Source organism: Amphiprion ocellaris, chromosome 19 (assembly GCF_022539595.1).
Source record: "Amphiprion ocellaris isolate individual 3 ecotype Okinawa chromosome 19, ASM2253959v1, whole genome shotgun sequence".
In the NCBI taxonomy this organism is placed as follows: domain Eukaryota; kingdom Metazoa; phylum Chordata; class Actinopteri; family Pomacentridae; genus Amphiprion; species Amphiprion ocellaris.
This window is the reverse complement of record NC_072784.1, coordinates 3,514,889-3,526,785: the sequence shown is the minus strand read 5'-3', so window position 1 is coordinate 3,526,785 and position 11,897 is coordinate 3,514,889. Positions and strand designations below refer to the sequence as shown.

The following is an 11,897-nucleotide window of genomic DNA, read 5'->3' as shown; positions in this document are numbered from 1 at the left end:
ATGCAATACTAATGCTGCTACACTATGATAGATAGAAAAATATACTCAGATACAAAATGCACAATAAAGTGTGAAATGTACTACGAATTAAAATGTACAAAAATCAAAAATGCACCATAAAGTACCAAATGTTCTCGGATTGTAAAAGTAGAGGGTAAAATGGATGCAGCAAAGCAACTTTTGTCTAATTTTGTCTTTTTTTGCTTTGTTTCGTGTCATTTTGTCATTTTTGTAATATTTTGTCTTGTTTTCATTGTTTTTTGTCTGACTTTTTTTGTTTTGATCATAAAGTAAAAATACTACATCATTCAGTTCCAGATGACTGAATGTTTTGTGTGTTTGTAGACACTGTGATCTGGAAGTTGTGATGTGTCAATGATAAACTGAGGCATAATGTTGCTGAAATTAAACTTATTTTTCTTCAGAAATTTCAGGTTGTTCATAATGTTTTGTAACATAATAATTCCTTAAATGTGAACATTTTCAGAATGTACTTTTTTGCACTAAAACAAAGGAAAACTTTGGAGTTGTGATTATTTATAGGTTATTATGCTGTGATTTTACTGGTCACTTGAGATCCAATTGGGCTGAATGTGGAACCTGAACTAGAATGAGTTTGACACCCCTGGATTAGATTAATACCTGATTATTATGTTACAGGATCTGTAAAAAGATAATAAATAAATGAATTCAACAGTGATAAAGCACAAACCAAACAGAAACAGTGTAGGGTGAGTAAATATTTTATTTTACATAGCACACCGTATCCATCTGTTAAAGGCCTTCACAAAGTCCACAATTTACACTTAAATAGGTTTTAGAATGAAAATGACATACCAAAAGAGCAATATTAGCGTCTTTTAGAAATCACGAGTAAACCAGGTTAAAGAGACAAAAACAGAACGTCAAATCTAAGATCACAATAAGTCAGAAAAACACGTGCAACAGTTAATATTTCTCTGTAGTTCTAACATGAAGTCAACTGTAAACCTACTGCTAAAGGCTAGCGTTGCTGATTTCTTGTTGAAAAAGGCTCATTTTCTAAACCGCTGAAGATCATTTACTCCGTGACACATTTCAGAATAATAAATGTGGCACAGTGAAGCAGACTCAGGCACATTGGCTGGACTGGTTCTCCATCTTTCAGGCAGTAGAGATTTTAATGCATTTAACTGAAGCTCTACAAGAGTTTTTTTTAACGTTACAAGAAGCCCTTATTTCCTTAAAAAGATATACAAAACAACGAATGAGTAATTAAAGATGATCTAAAATTTTTTGTTTCAAACTGTTTCCAATGCAAACATGAGCTTGTTTTTGGAGATTTATAAAAAAGTAATTAAATAAAGGCAAAAAATGAAACAAAAACGAGCACCAAGCAGGTTCCTTTGGGCTTCACACGTACAGAAATTGTTGAAAAAGAGCACAGAGAGGTAGAAAAATTCTTTATAAACCTTGTACAAAACCGACTGATTTGTCAGCATGATTCTGTGTCAGTGAAAAGTCGTACAATAAGAATCAGAAAGGCAGAAAACAACTTGGAAAATGAGCCATAAGAGTGTAACCTGAGACAGAAATAGAAGCCACTGTGGTCTGAGGTTATTAGAAAGGAGATATTAGAGCATAGCTACAGGAGTGGAACTTTCTGGACACTTCTAGCAAATGTTGCCTCTCATATTAATCTGAAGACGATATATTCTGGTAATTTCAGGTCTAGAAAAAACCCGAAAGTATATCTGCGATGCTCATTCTGATGCTAACGGTGGCTAGCTAACTATTCTACATTCTTACCGACACAAACACATGGACAACAGTTTAGAAATACACGCTGTGAGGTTTCCTTTAGGAATTGCATTGATTAAAAGGTTGCATTGAAACTGAGAGAACACTTGAATTCAGGCACGTGTTTCTGAAACGCTGTAGAGATGAATCGTCGAGTGTGAGGACTTTCGAAGGGAAACATCTGATCGATCTCTTGGCAAAAAGTCCCATTGGCCCAGGAGTCAACTTGTCTTTTATTTCTGTTTGTATATCTACATCTTGAAGAAGAACAGTTACCCAAGAAGCGAGTAGTTGGGGTGAGTCGACCTACTTTCTCACCACGTTTTTGACTTATCCTCTTTGTCACTGTCGAATAAACACAAAAATTAACCCTGAAAAACTGCGAGAGAAAAGACAAGGAGCCTACAGCAGCCTTTTTCCTCTCCTTAACATCCCAAACCAAATTCCCACAGCATGTTTCAGATTATATTAATGGGCAACGTGACTACAGATCAAGCTTATAGTTCATATCTGAACAGATATCTGCCCAGAGAGTTCTAACCTCCTCAGAGCAGGTAGGGATATTTGGAACATAAAAAGGGTTTCAGCAGGCCCAACGCTGCACAGTCTACTCTTATTCATCTCTTGACCTGCAGTAAAATACGGCTGTCTGGCAAGCTGAAGCACACATCCACACATTATCTACAACATCTACACCTCATTAACCAGTACACTCAGCTGACAATACAATGCAAAAATAGAGAAAGTCCTAAACGTCTCCCGTCTTCCCTTACTTCCCACTTGGCTATAAATAAAGCGTTGCACTTTTCGTAATCACCTGATCTCCATCAAAACAGCCCGAAAACAAAACATAAAAGGCATCGCATATGTACGCTACCGTTCAAAAGTTTGGGGTCACCCAGACAATTTTGTGTTTTCTCTGAAAACTCACACTTTTATCCATGTACTAACATAACTGCACAAGGGTTTTCTAATCATCAATGAGCCTTTCAACACCATTAGCTAACACAATGTAGCATTAGAACACAGGAGTGATGGTTGCTGGAAATGTTCCTCTGTACCTCTATGGAGATATTCCATTAAAAATCAGCTGTTTCCAGCTACAATAGTCATTTACCACATTAACTATGTCTAGACTGGATTTATCATTCATTTAATGTTATCTTCATTAAAAAAAAACTGCTTTTCTTTCAAAAATAAGGACATTTCTAAGTGACCCTTAACTTCTGAATGGTCGTGTACATCTGAATACGTATAAGAGGCGACCAGTAAAATCAAATGCAAAGCAGTGACTCGGTCGGTCTTGCATCATTTTGCTTTTGGTTTCCTCATGACTATTTTCTGATGCAGCTCTAAAAGCTCTCAGAATGGTTGGACGTCTTCCAGCTGGCACACAGAGATGCTGAAGTGCAACAGAAAACTCTGCTTGTGAAACAGGAGTTCAAAGACATCGGTGACTGCTTCGAGTTTCAAGAAGTTTCATTTAAGTCCGCGTTGAACCTCACGAAGGAAACCAGTCTCTCACTTCAACAGTTCAGGCAAAAGCCATCAAACAAATGTTGAAATTCACTCACCAGCTCTATACAGGTACAAGTCTGAGGTACTTGAGTGCCTTCTTTATCCTTCGACTCTGGAAAATAATCTTTTTTTTCTAGTCCACATTTATCTGACACCTATAGTCACTGGTTTCTTTAACAGTAAGGGTAGGACACAATACATCTTATATTGCTTCCTGTTGTGATACATTATCACTATACTGGCACCAAATGTCAACTCCTTGTGGTGTCACTTGTTAAATATATGATGGGAATAGTGACTGGAAGTCGCAGTAAAGATGAAGAAACTGACACTAATTGACTGACCCGCCAGTAAATACAAAATTCTTGCTTTTTGAGGTACATAACTATCATGATGCATCATAGATTATTGTCTTTCAGTATGTTGTTTTGCTAAATCGCTAGCTAACAAACCAAGATGACCTCACGTGGCAACCTACTCTGTGATCCCCACCTCTACTATATGGATTCACATTTAAATCCTGATTAAATGACATCAAGTTTTTCATAATTAACAGCGCTGCGGAGTCTTGTAATACCGGTGCCAGCTGCTGTTCACAAAGTGTACCACGGAAGCAAATGTGGACATAACAACAATACAGGATTTCTAATAATTAAAAAGAAAATGGCTTTGCAGATTACAGATGTGTTGTGGCAGAAAGTTTTAACACGTAGGTTAGTAGGTGGGATAAATACACTACCAGTCAAACGTTTGGACACACCTTCTCATTCAATGATTTTTATTTATTTTCTACATCGTAGATCAATACTGAAGACAACAAAACTATAAAAGAATACATATGGAATTATGTTGTAAACAAAAAAAGTGTTAATCTTCAGTATTAAAAAGCACTGGATGAGGAGAAGGTGTGTCCAAACTTCTGACTGGTAGAAAACATTTCTGCATACTGTTTACAGAGTTTATTGTACCCGTAACAACAGCTAAACTACTGACCTGAAATGTTCCGCATCGATTCAGGCTGCTCATCCAGAGATCAGGTGTTATGTAAAACTTTCACATGAACATCAAGTGTAACGACTTGAAGTTCTCAAAGATCAGACTGAGACTTTCATTGTCTAACTTGTAAACCTCATGTCCCGTCAAACACATCAGATCAAATGACAATAAATAAACGGGTCTAATTTGGTTGGACCTCCCTTTTTGCCTTCCTCTCTCCACTGACGTGAACATAAAATTGTTATAAATGATGCCTGTGGGCTTTTTGCTTTTAATGAGATTTAGGATCTTACTGTCAGAGACGTGTTTGTCTTCCTCTGCTTCTAAAGATTTCCTTCTTTGCCTTGTCTTTCTTAAAAAATCGCCTGTCACAGGTTTCATATCCTCAGAGAAAGTAGGGACTAGAAGCAGCATCTCTCAAAACTAAATACAAAAACTACACACTAGAGCGAAGATCAAACAAAGGTGTGTGTTGCTTCTAAACAGCTGACAGGCAGATTTGTTCGAGCCCAGTCACGCAGAAACAGCTTTAAACTTAATGCCTTTTCAATGGAAGAATGCAAATCATAACATTCAAGCGCGGCAGGGCAGTGATGCGACAGGTGTGGCTGCTGATTGTTTTTTGTGGTGAAATGGTGTAAAGAGCTCAGCAACTTTTATGTCTGTGGCTGAGATTTCCCTTTGATTTAACTCATTAAATTCACCTTTGACTGTTAGGTTGTGCTTTCTGATCAGGATGACGGGTTCTCCGGGGGAATATTATCTGGATTTAAAGCAGCTTCTTGCTCTGAGGCTGGGCTGCAGCTTTGTGAGATGAAGACGTTTTGGTGTCAGGTGAGAGGAGAGCCATGATGTCTTGGAGAGCGTTGCTGATCTGAACTCCAAACCTGTGAGAGTCCTAGAAAAGAAAAGAGTTGAAAACAGGCATTGTGAAGAGGAACTGAAAAGGGAAAGGAAAAAACAAAAGCGGTTGTGGGTAGGCAATCAAAACCACAGACGGTGAAGACAGCAAGACACAAAGAGAGTGAGCAGTAAAGTTACATAAGTCAACAACCTCAGGTAATTAACTTATAAGACAAAGCTTATTTGACAGTTCAAAAATTGTATATCTGCTGATGGAAGTTTTTTGTTGTTGTTGTTTTTGCATAAACCTTTTGCATAAGCATAAAACAATCACTTCCCTTTAAGAATCTCTTCAGGATTCGGTGGTAAAAATGAGACAGTGAGAAAGGAAGTGAGACAAACGGTGTCCGTCCTGTCATGTGTTTTGTGGTTTAAGAAGAAATGAAAGACGACACTTCGAAAGCTAAATGGTGCACATACTGTGTGCTAATACTTCCTCATTAAATGATGATGCTGCGTGCAAACTGCTTTATGCATGAAGCCTGCGTCATTCAACAGTAACACTCATGCACTGTTCACGATGACCGGGTTAATATCAGCAGCTGCACTGAACTCAGAATACACCCAATAAATTAAAGAGAAGCGGCAAACATCTTGTGAAAGAGCAACAGTTCAACCCAAACTGTGCATGTTTTCCTAAACCTAACTGAATAGTTCTGGTAAACCAAGCCTCTTAAGATTATTCTCATTGTCAACCAAAGCAGGATATTCTCCTAAACCTGTAGTGAATGGTGAGTAAAAACAAAACTGAAGTCTGAGAACAAAGGTACCACACAGGACATCAACTCTGTCGCCTCTATTGTCTCCTTATTTCCCTAAATGGGCGCAGTCAGTCTAAACTGGAGGGCTTTCCAGCTACTTTACAGTTTTAATTAACAACATGTCTCTTTCAAAGCCTAAATAACAACACAGCTTAGTTGTGAGACAAAGTTGTTTACAGCTGCTTCCAATCAGCACTAGAGGACAGAAAGGATTTGCTGCTAGAATGTTGGTGCCAGATGTTGAAAGGGGGACTTCAGAGGTTCAGCTGCAAAGATCCAAGAAATAACACAATCATTTTTACCGGAAATCTGCTGAAAGGATTAGAATGAGACATGCAAAACGGCCACAAGCACCACAATAAAATGTGATGAAAATGAGAAGTTACAAACGGATTCACAGGTCTTCGGCTGCCTCTCACCAACTGTAGCTTTGTAGCGTGTTTGAACAGAAAACGTAAATCATGCCAGGATGTTATAGGTCGACTAGGACTAGAGAAACATCCGGTCTGTGCGTAAAAAGGATTGCCACATCGCTGCATCATTTCTACGTCAGTTGGAGGTTAAGAAACAGTACTATCCCTGTCGTCTTCAATAGTTTTGTGAAGAACATTTCATAGTCTGGCTGGACGTTGCATTTATTATAACCAACAGTAACTGAAAACTGACGCGTGTAAATTTGTTTTTTAATGTCTTTAAAATGACACTGCAAGGGAGTGTTAGCTTACAGTGTTCAAAAGTGTCTTGTCTGTTTTTGCTTCAAATGACTTTCTCCTTTTCCACTTTATAAATTATAATGTCACTTAAATATCTCTGCTGGATTTCCTGTCGTTTTAATTCAGTGATGGGTAACCTTTCTAAACAACAGCGACAGCGACGAAGGCTTTATTTACCGTCTCACTGCAGGAGTGCTTGGATGACACGTGGAAGTTGATCATGTCCTCGCCCACAATGATGTATGAAACCCCATAACCATCATCAGCAACCTGAAATGACAGAGATCATGTGAGACACATGCTGTAAAATACATAATAGTGTCCTCGTGTTTACAGCCAAGTACAGGGGGTCCTCGACTTACGTCACTGTTCCGTTCTTATGTAAGTCGATTTTTGCCGTAAGTTGGAACTCCAGAGAAAATGTAAACAAAGCCGCTACATGCATCACGATATTGATCATTCTTCATACACGTCATGAATAACAACAACTTTCATGCATGTATGAGTCATTTAGAAGAAGATAAAAAAATATGTTGCACTATTTTTACTATTTGACCTAATAATGTCGATGTTCGTCGGTGTTCCGCTGTTTCGAACGTTTTATTAAATCGAATTTCACTTCCATGGTGTGTTGCCCTTAAGGTAGAATTATCGATGCACTTTTATTCTGAAAAAGCCTTTATTTTGAAATTTTATTGACAGTTGCCACTTCCTGTCCAATATTTTGATGTTTAGTTTTACACACATGCACGCTTTTCTGGATGCACGGCTCTCTACTTTGTAAACGCCACAGAGGCAACGTTATAAGTAATTAACTTCATTTTTGGACTTACTGGTTCAGTTAAAAGGATTTATTTACATGAATTTATGTTGTTTTATTCTGTTTTGTTGCAGTTTTCACTCTGTAATGTGTATCAAGAGCCACAGTAAAGAAGTCAAGTTTGCTACGACTCACAATTAATTTTGCAGCACAAGTTTAACTAGTTGGACGGCTGCAGCTTTTACATTGCAGTGAAGACAGCACACATGGAGATGGATTTCCTTTTCTTCAAAGCATCAGAAGAGTCTGACTTATGCTTGGGTTAGAATAATGAAGGGCAAAAAGTTAGTGAATGTAACACAATCCAAGGCTGCGTACAACCAGAGAATATAAACAAAGCCATCTTATAGTGCTGCGTGATGACATATTCGTCTGCTCCGCTCACCAACTAGTTCCACATAACCAGTTCCGACATAACAACGAAACGCTGTAGGTCGAGGATGTCGTAAACTGAGGACCGCCTGTAGTTAGAATCTGACAATATAAAACCAAACACCAACTGTGTTCTCGTCGCTTACATTTACAGTTACAACTAGAGGAAAGTGTAAGTTACTCACAGGTCCGAATCCTCCACCTAGCGATATGTAGTCCGGGTTGTTCTTCAGGTCGAACAGCTCCATCTGCTGAACGGGTGTCTGACTGGTGGACAGGCGCCAAGGCTCAGACAAAACCTGAGGGACAAAAGACAAATGGACTGAAGCAGAAGATGTGGAAGAAGATCAGTCCAGCTGGCAGCAAGAGTAGCCAAACGAAGACGAGAAGTGTTTTTTATAGCACTGTGCATCAAGTTTATCTATCTATCTATCTATCTATCTATCTATCTATCTATCTATCTATCTATCTATCTATCTATCTATCTATCTATCTATCTATCTATCTATCCATCCATCCATCCATCCATCCATCCATCCATCCATCCATCCATCCATCCATCCATTCATCCATCCATCCATCCATCCGGATTTAGACTCCATATCTCCAATGATGGCTTATTTATAGTGTCTGTAGATGTTCTTTGGGGCTATTATGTGACAGGATTTGGAGCCGTCATGTTCCTCAGCATAATGATTCAAAAAGATGTGGACATTTTCTTTGTGCTAGCTTTGCCCTTACTAAAGGTTTACCTCTTTGAGAAAAGGTGACTCCACCCCCAAGTATTTAGAGACCACGTAGAGGCAGAAGAGGTGTCTGTCAATTCCAGCTCCAGTCATAGCCATTCGATAAAGGTTCTGGTGCTTCTCAGAAGCCACTCGGAAGAGACGTCTGCATTGTTCCTCTCCCTGTCAAAACACATCACATTTTCATCAAATCCTTCAAATAAAATCACACACAATCAATCTACAGCCTTTAAACTTACAAAAAATAAGGAAAACACAGCAAAGTTGCAGATACTTGCTAACAGAAAACCCAGTCACAATAAACTCACTTTAAGTTTTGGACTTTAAGGAGCAACAATATCTGATGTTTACTGAGTAAAATGGGAGTTTTCTGATAGATCTGATGACCCAACCTGGCTGACTGTCTGAGGTGTGGACAGATGTAGAGTGTGATTAGCTGTTAGACCCTGACCAACCCTGCCTGTGTCTGGGGTTAATAATTATAAATTGCTATCATGCGTTGACGTGTGGAGCTGCCTCACGTTGAAGATGCTAATATAAAGCCTGCAGCCTTCAGAGGTTAAAGATATTTAACACTGCTGTGAGCAAACCAAACTTCTGTTTACATCCAGTGACTCCTTACACCACATAAAACTAATCTGTTACAGACTCTTCACTGGATATTCTTTTTACAGACATTCTAGTTTGTAATAGATGTGTAATTGTAGAGCAAAGTGAATGAGGTAAGATTCTGGACACCCAATTGTCTCTACTGCACTCTGGGATGTTAAGGACCGTTATTGGTAAAAGCCTCATGATCAGGCTTTGACCTGTGTGGATACAAATCTTATTTTATAATATTTTTCAAAAGTGGCTTGAAGTGAAATGTGGTGCGAGATTGTTTCGAGTAGCACCAGATAAAGCCTGAGGGTGGGCGTCGACTTGCCAGACTGTGATAAGGAACATGTTGACTTTGGGCAGATACCAGGGCCAGACGGCGTTACATGAAAGACAGATCTATCAAGTGATTCACGAGTACCTCTCCAGTCTCCAGAGCTTTGATGAAGGCACAGCTCTGGTTGGAGCAGGATCGCACTGTCTCAGTCCGGCCTTCTCTGAACAGACGGGTCATTGATGCCTCATAAGTGAGACAAAAACCACCACGATCCTGGTGACAGAAAAGGAGGAGAGGGTGGAGAGGAAGATGGGAAAATAGAAAAAAGATGGCAGCTTTAGTTAGTACTAATTGACACTGGCCATCTTGGCAGACATTTCTGGCTATAGAGCAGGGGTGTCAAACATGCGGCCCGCAGGCCAAAACCGGCCCGCCAGAGGCTCCAATCTGGCCCGTGGGATGATTTTGTAAAGAGTAAAAATTCCAGAGAAGACATTAACTGCAAATTGTAAATTTTTAAAACTATAAATTTAAAATAATTTTTGGACAAGTTGTTTCGATCAAAAAGTAAAACATGATGTTGCTCATTGTTCTTTTGTCGCTTTGTGTCTCATTTTTGTAATATTTTGTCTTGTTTCTGTTGTTTTTTTGTCTGAGTTTTGTCACTTGTCTCATATTTTTGTTGTTTGTCCATTTTTTTGGCGCTTTTTAACTTTTTTGCCTAATCTTTTGTCTCTTTTCTGTTTTGTTTTGTGTCCTATTGTCTCATTTTTTGTTGTTTTGTTCTTGTCATTTTATATCTCATTTTTCTAATATTTTGTCTGTTTTTTTTTGTTGCTTTTTGTCCTTTCCTGTCCAACTGTTTTTGTTTTGATCATGGCTAAATGTTTTGTGCCTCTGTAGACACACTGTGATCTGGAAGTTATAATGTGTAAATGATAAACTGAGGCATATTATTGCTGAAATTGAATTTATTTTTCTGAAGAAACTTGAGGTTGTTCATAATGTTTTGTTCATTAAATGTGAACATTTGAAGATCATACTTTTTTGCACGAAAACAAAGGAAAAATTTGAAGTTTTATGGGTTAATATGCTGTAATTTAAATGGTCCGGGCCACTTAAGATCAAAGTGGGCAAATGTGGCCCTTGAACTAAAATGAGTTTGACACCCCTGCTATAGATGATTCAGACTTGTTACAGTCAGGGTCAGACAGGAGAAGAGAAGCAGCTACATAGCTCAGTGATCAACACTCTTGGACTTTGGCACAGGAGATCGCTGCTTCAAATCCCAATCAGATTGCAGTTGTCCAGTGAGGAACCTTAGGCAAAGTCCTTAGTGCTGCTTGCCTACCTACCTTGTATCTACTCTCAGATGAACGTCGGGGAAAAGAAAAAAATCACAAAGATAACAGACATAAAGATAAACAGGAAAGACAAGAAGCAAAATGGCCACACAGATTTGGCCAGGAAAATTTGCTTTGAGGGAATGCTTCCAGGCAGAAATTACAAAACTATTTCTAGACTGAATATGAAAAGAAAAAATAAATAAATCATTCACAAAAGACAGATAAATTTAAAGGAAGGCAGAGTCCAGGTACCAGGAACTTGAAATGATCCATTATGACCAAAACTTACAGTCCTATTAAGTATTCACAGCTAGTTTGCAGTGGGAGTATGTTTTTAGAGTGTTTACACTTTTAAGTCAACAGATTCGACTGTAATTCCATCTGTCTCAACAATAGAGACTGACATCTGGACATTTGGAAGTCTTCATTTTTATGAATTATTAATAATACACATGGCATTTCCTTTCACATCGTGGAGAACCGGAGAAGGCAACCGGCACAAACTGACATATAACACCTTGAGCAAACGTGATTAATCATTATAGTAAAGATTTAAAATTTTACCATGCGGCCCTTTAAGGACACAGAAGACTAGAACTTACAGATGATGAGTGCAGATGCAGAGAAAAAGGTAAGGTTAAAGGTTTTGTCAGGCTAATGTCTACAAACTTGCAATTTAAAAAAAAAAAAGTGTGTCCATAACCAGTCAGCATACAAGTCTGTGTCGCTCCAACCAGTGCAGATAAGATAACAGGGCAGTGAATGCAAATCTCATCTAGGTTTGTGTACATAAAGGTGCTCAGCCAGAGCAAACTGTTGACTTTAAACGTGTCAGAAGTCTGAGTGACATTCTAAATTCAGAGAGTACAAACAAAATCAGTGCCCTGCATGAATCAACAATTTAGAGAAGCATTATTTGGTTGGATAAAAGCATCTGAAATCAATTAGAGAGAAGTCATAATGATAATGAAGCAGAGCAAGTGTCCTCCTCATCTGTTCATTAACAACAAAACCATTTTAACTGTGTGTTACTGTGTGTAATTGAACATTAATGTGAACGCTGCAGCTC

At 38.5% G+C, this 11,897-nt stretch overlaps 1 protein-coding gene across 1 annotated transcript in view; it reads right to left on the bottom strand.

Moving 5' to 3' along the window:
* Window positions 1–727: 727 nt before the first annotated feature.
* Window positions 728–11,897, bottom strand: part of cpt1a2b (carnitine palmitoyltransferase 1A2b) — a 45,071-nt gene continuing 33,901 nt past the window's right edge. The window contains exons 15-19 of the mRNA XM_023266918.3: window positions 9,627–9,755; window positions 8,615–8,770; window positions 8,048–8,161; window positions 6,848–6,940; window positions 728–5,191 (exon numbers count right to left, since the gene is read on the bottom strand). Coding sequence (XP_023122686.2) covers window positions 5,063–5,191; window positions 6,848–6,940; window positions 8,048–8,161; window positions 8,615–8,770; window positions 9,627–9,755 — 621 coding nt within the window. The 3' untranslated portion in view covers window positions 728–5,062. The remainder of the gene's footprint in view (window positions 5,192–6,847; window positions 6,941–8,047; window positions 8,162–8,614; window positions 8,771–9,626; window positions 9,756–11,897) is intronic.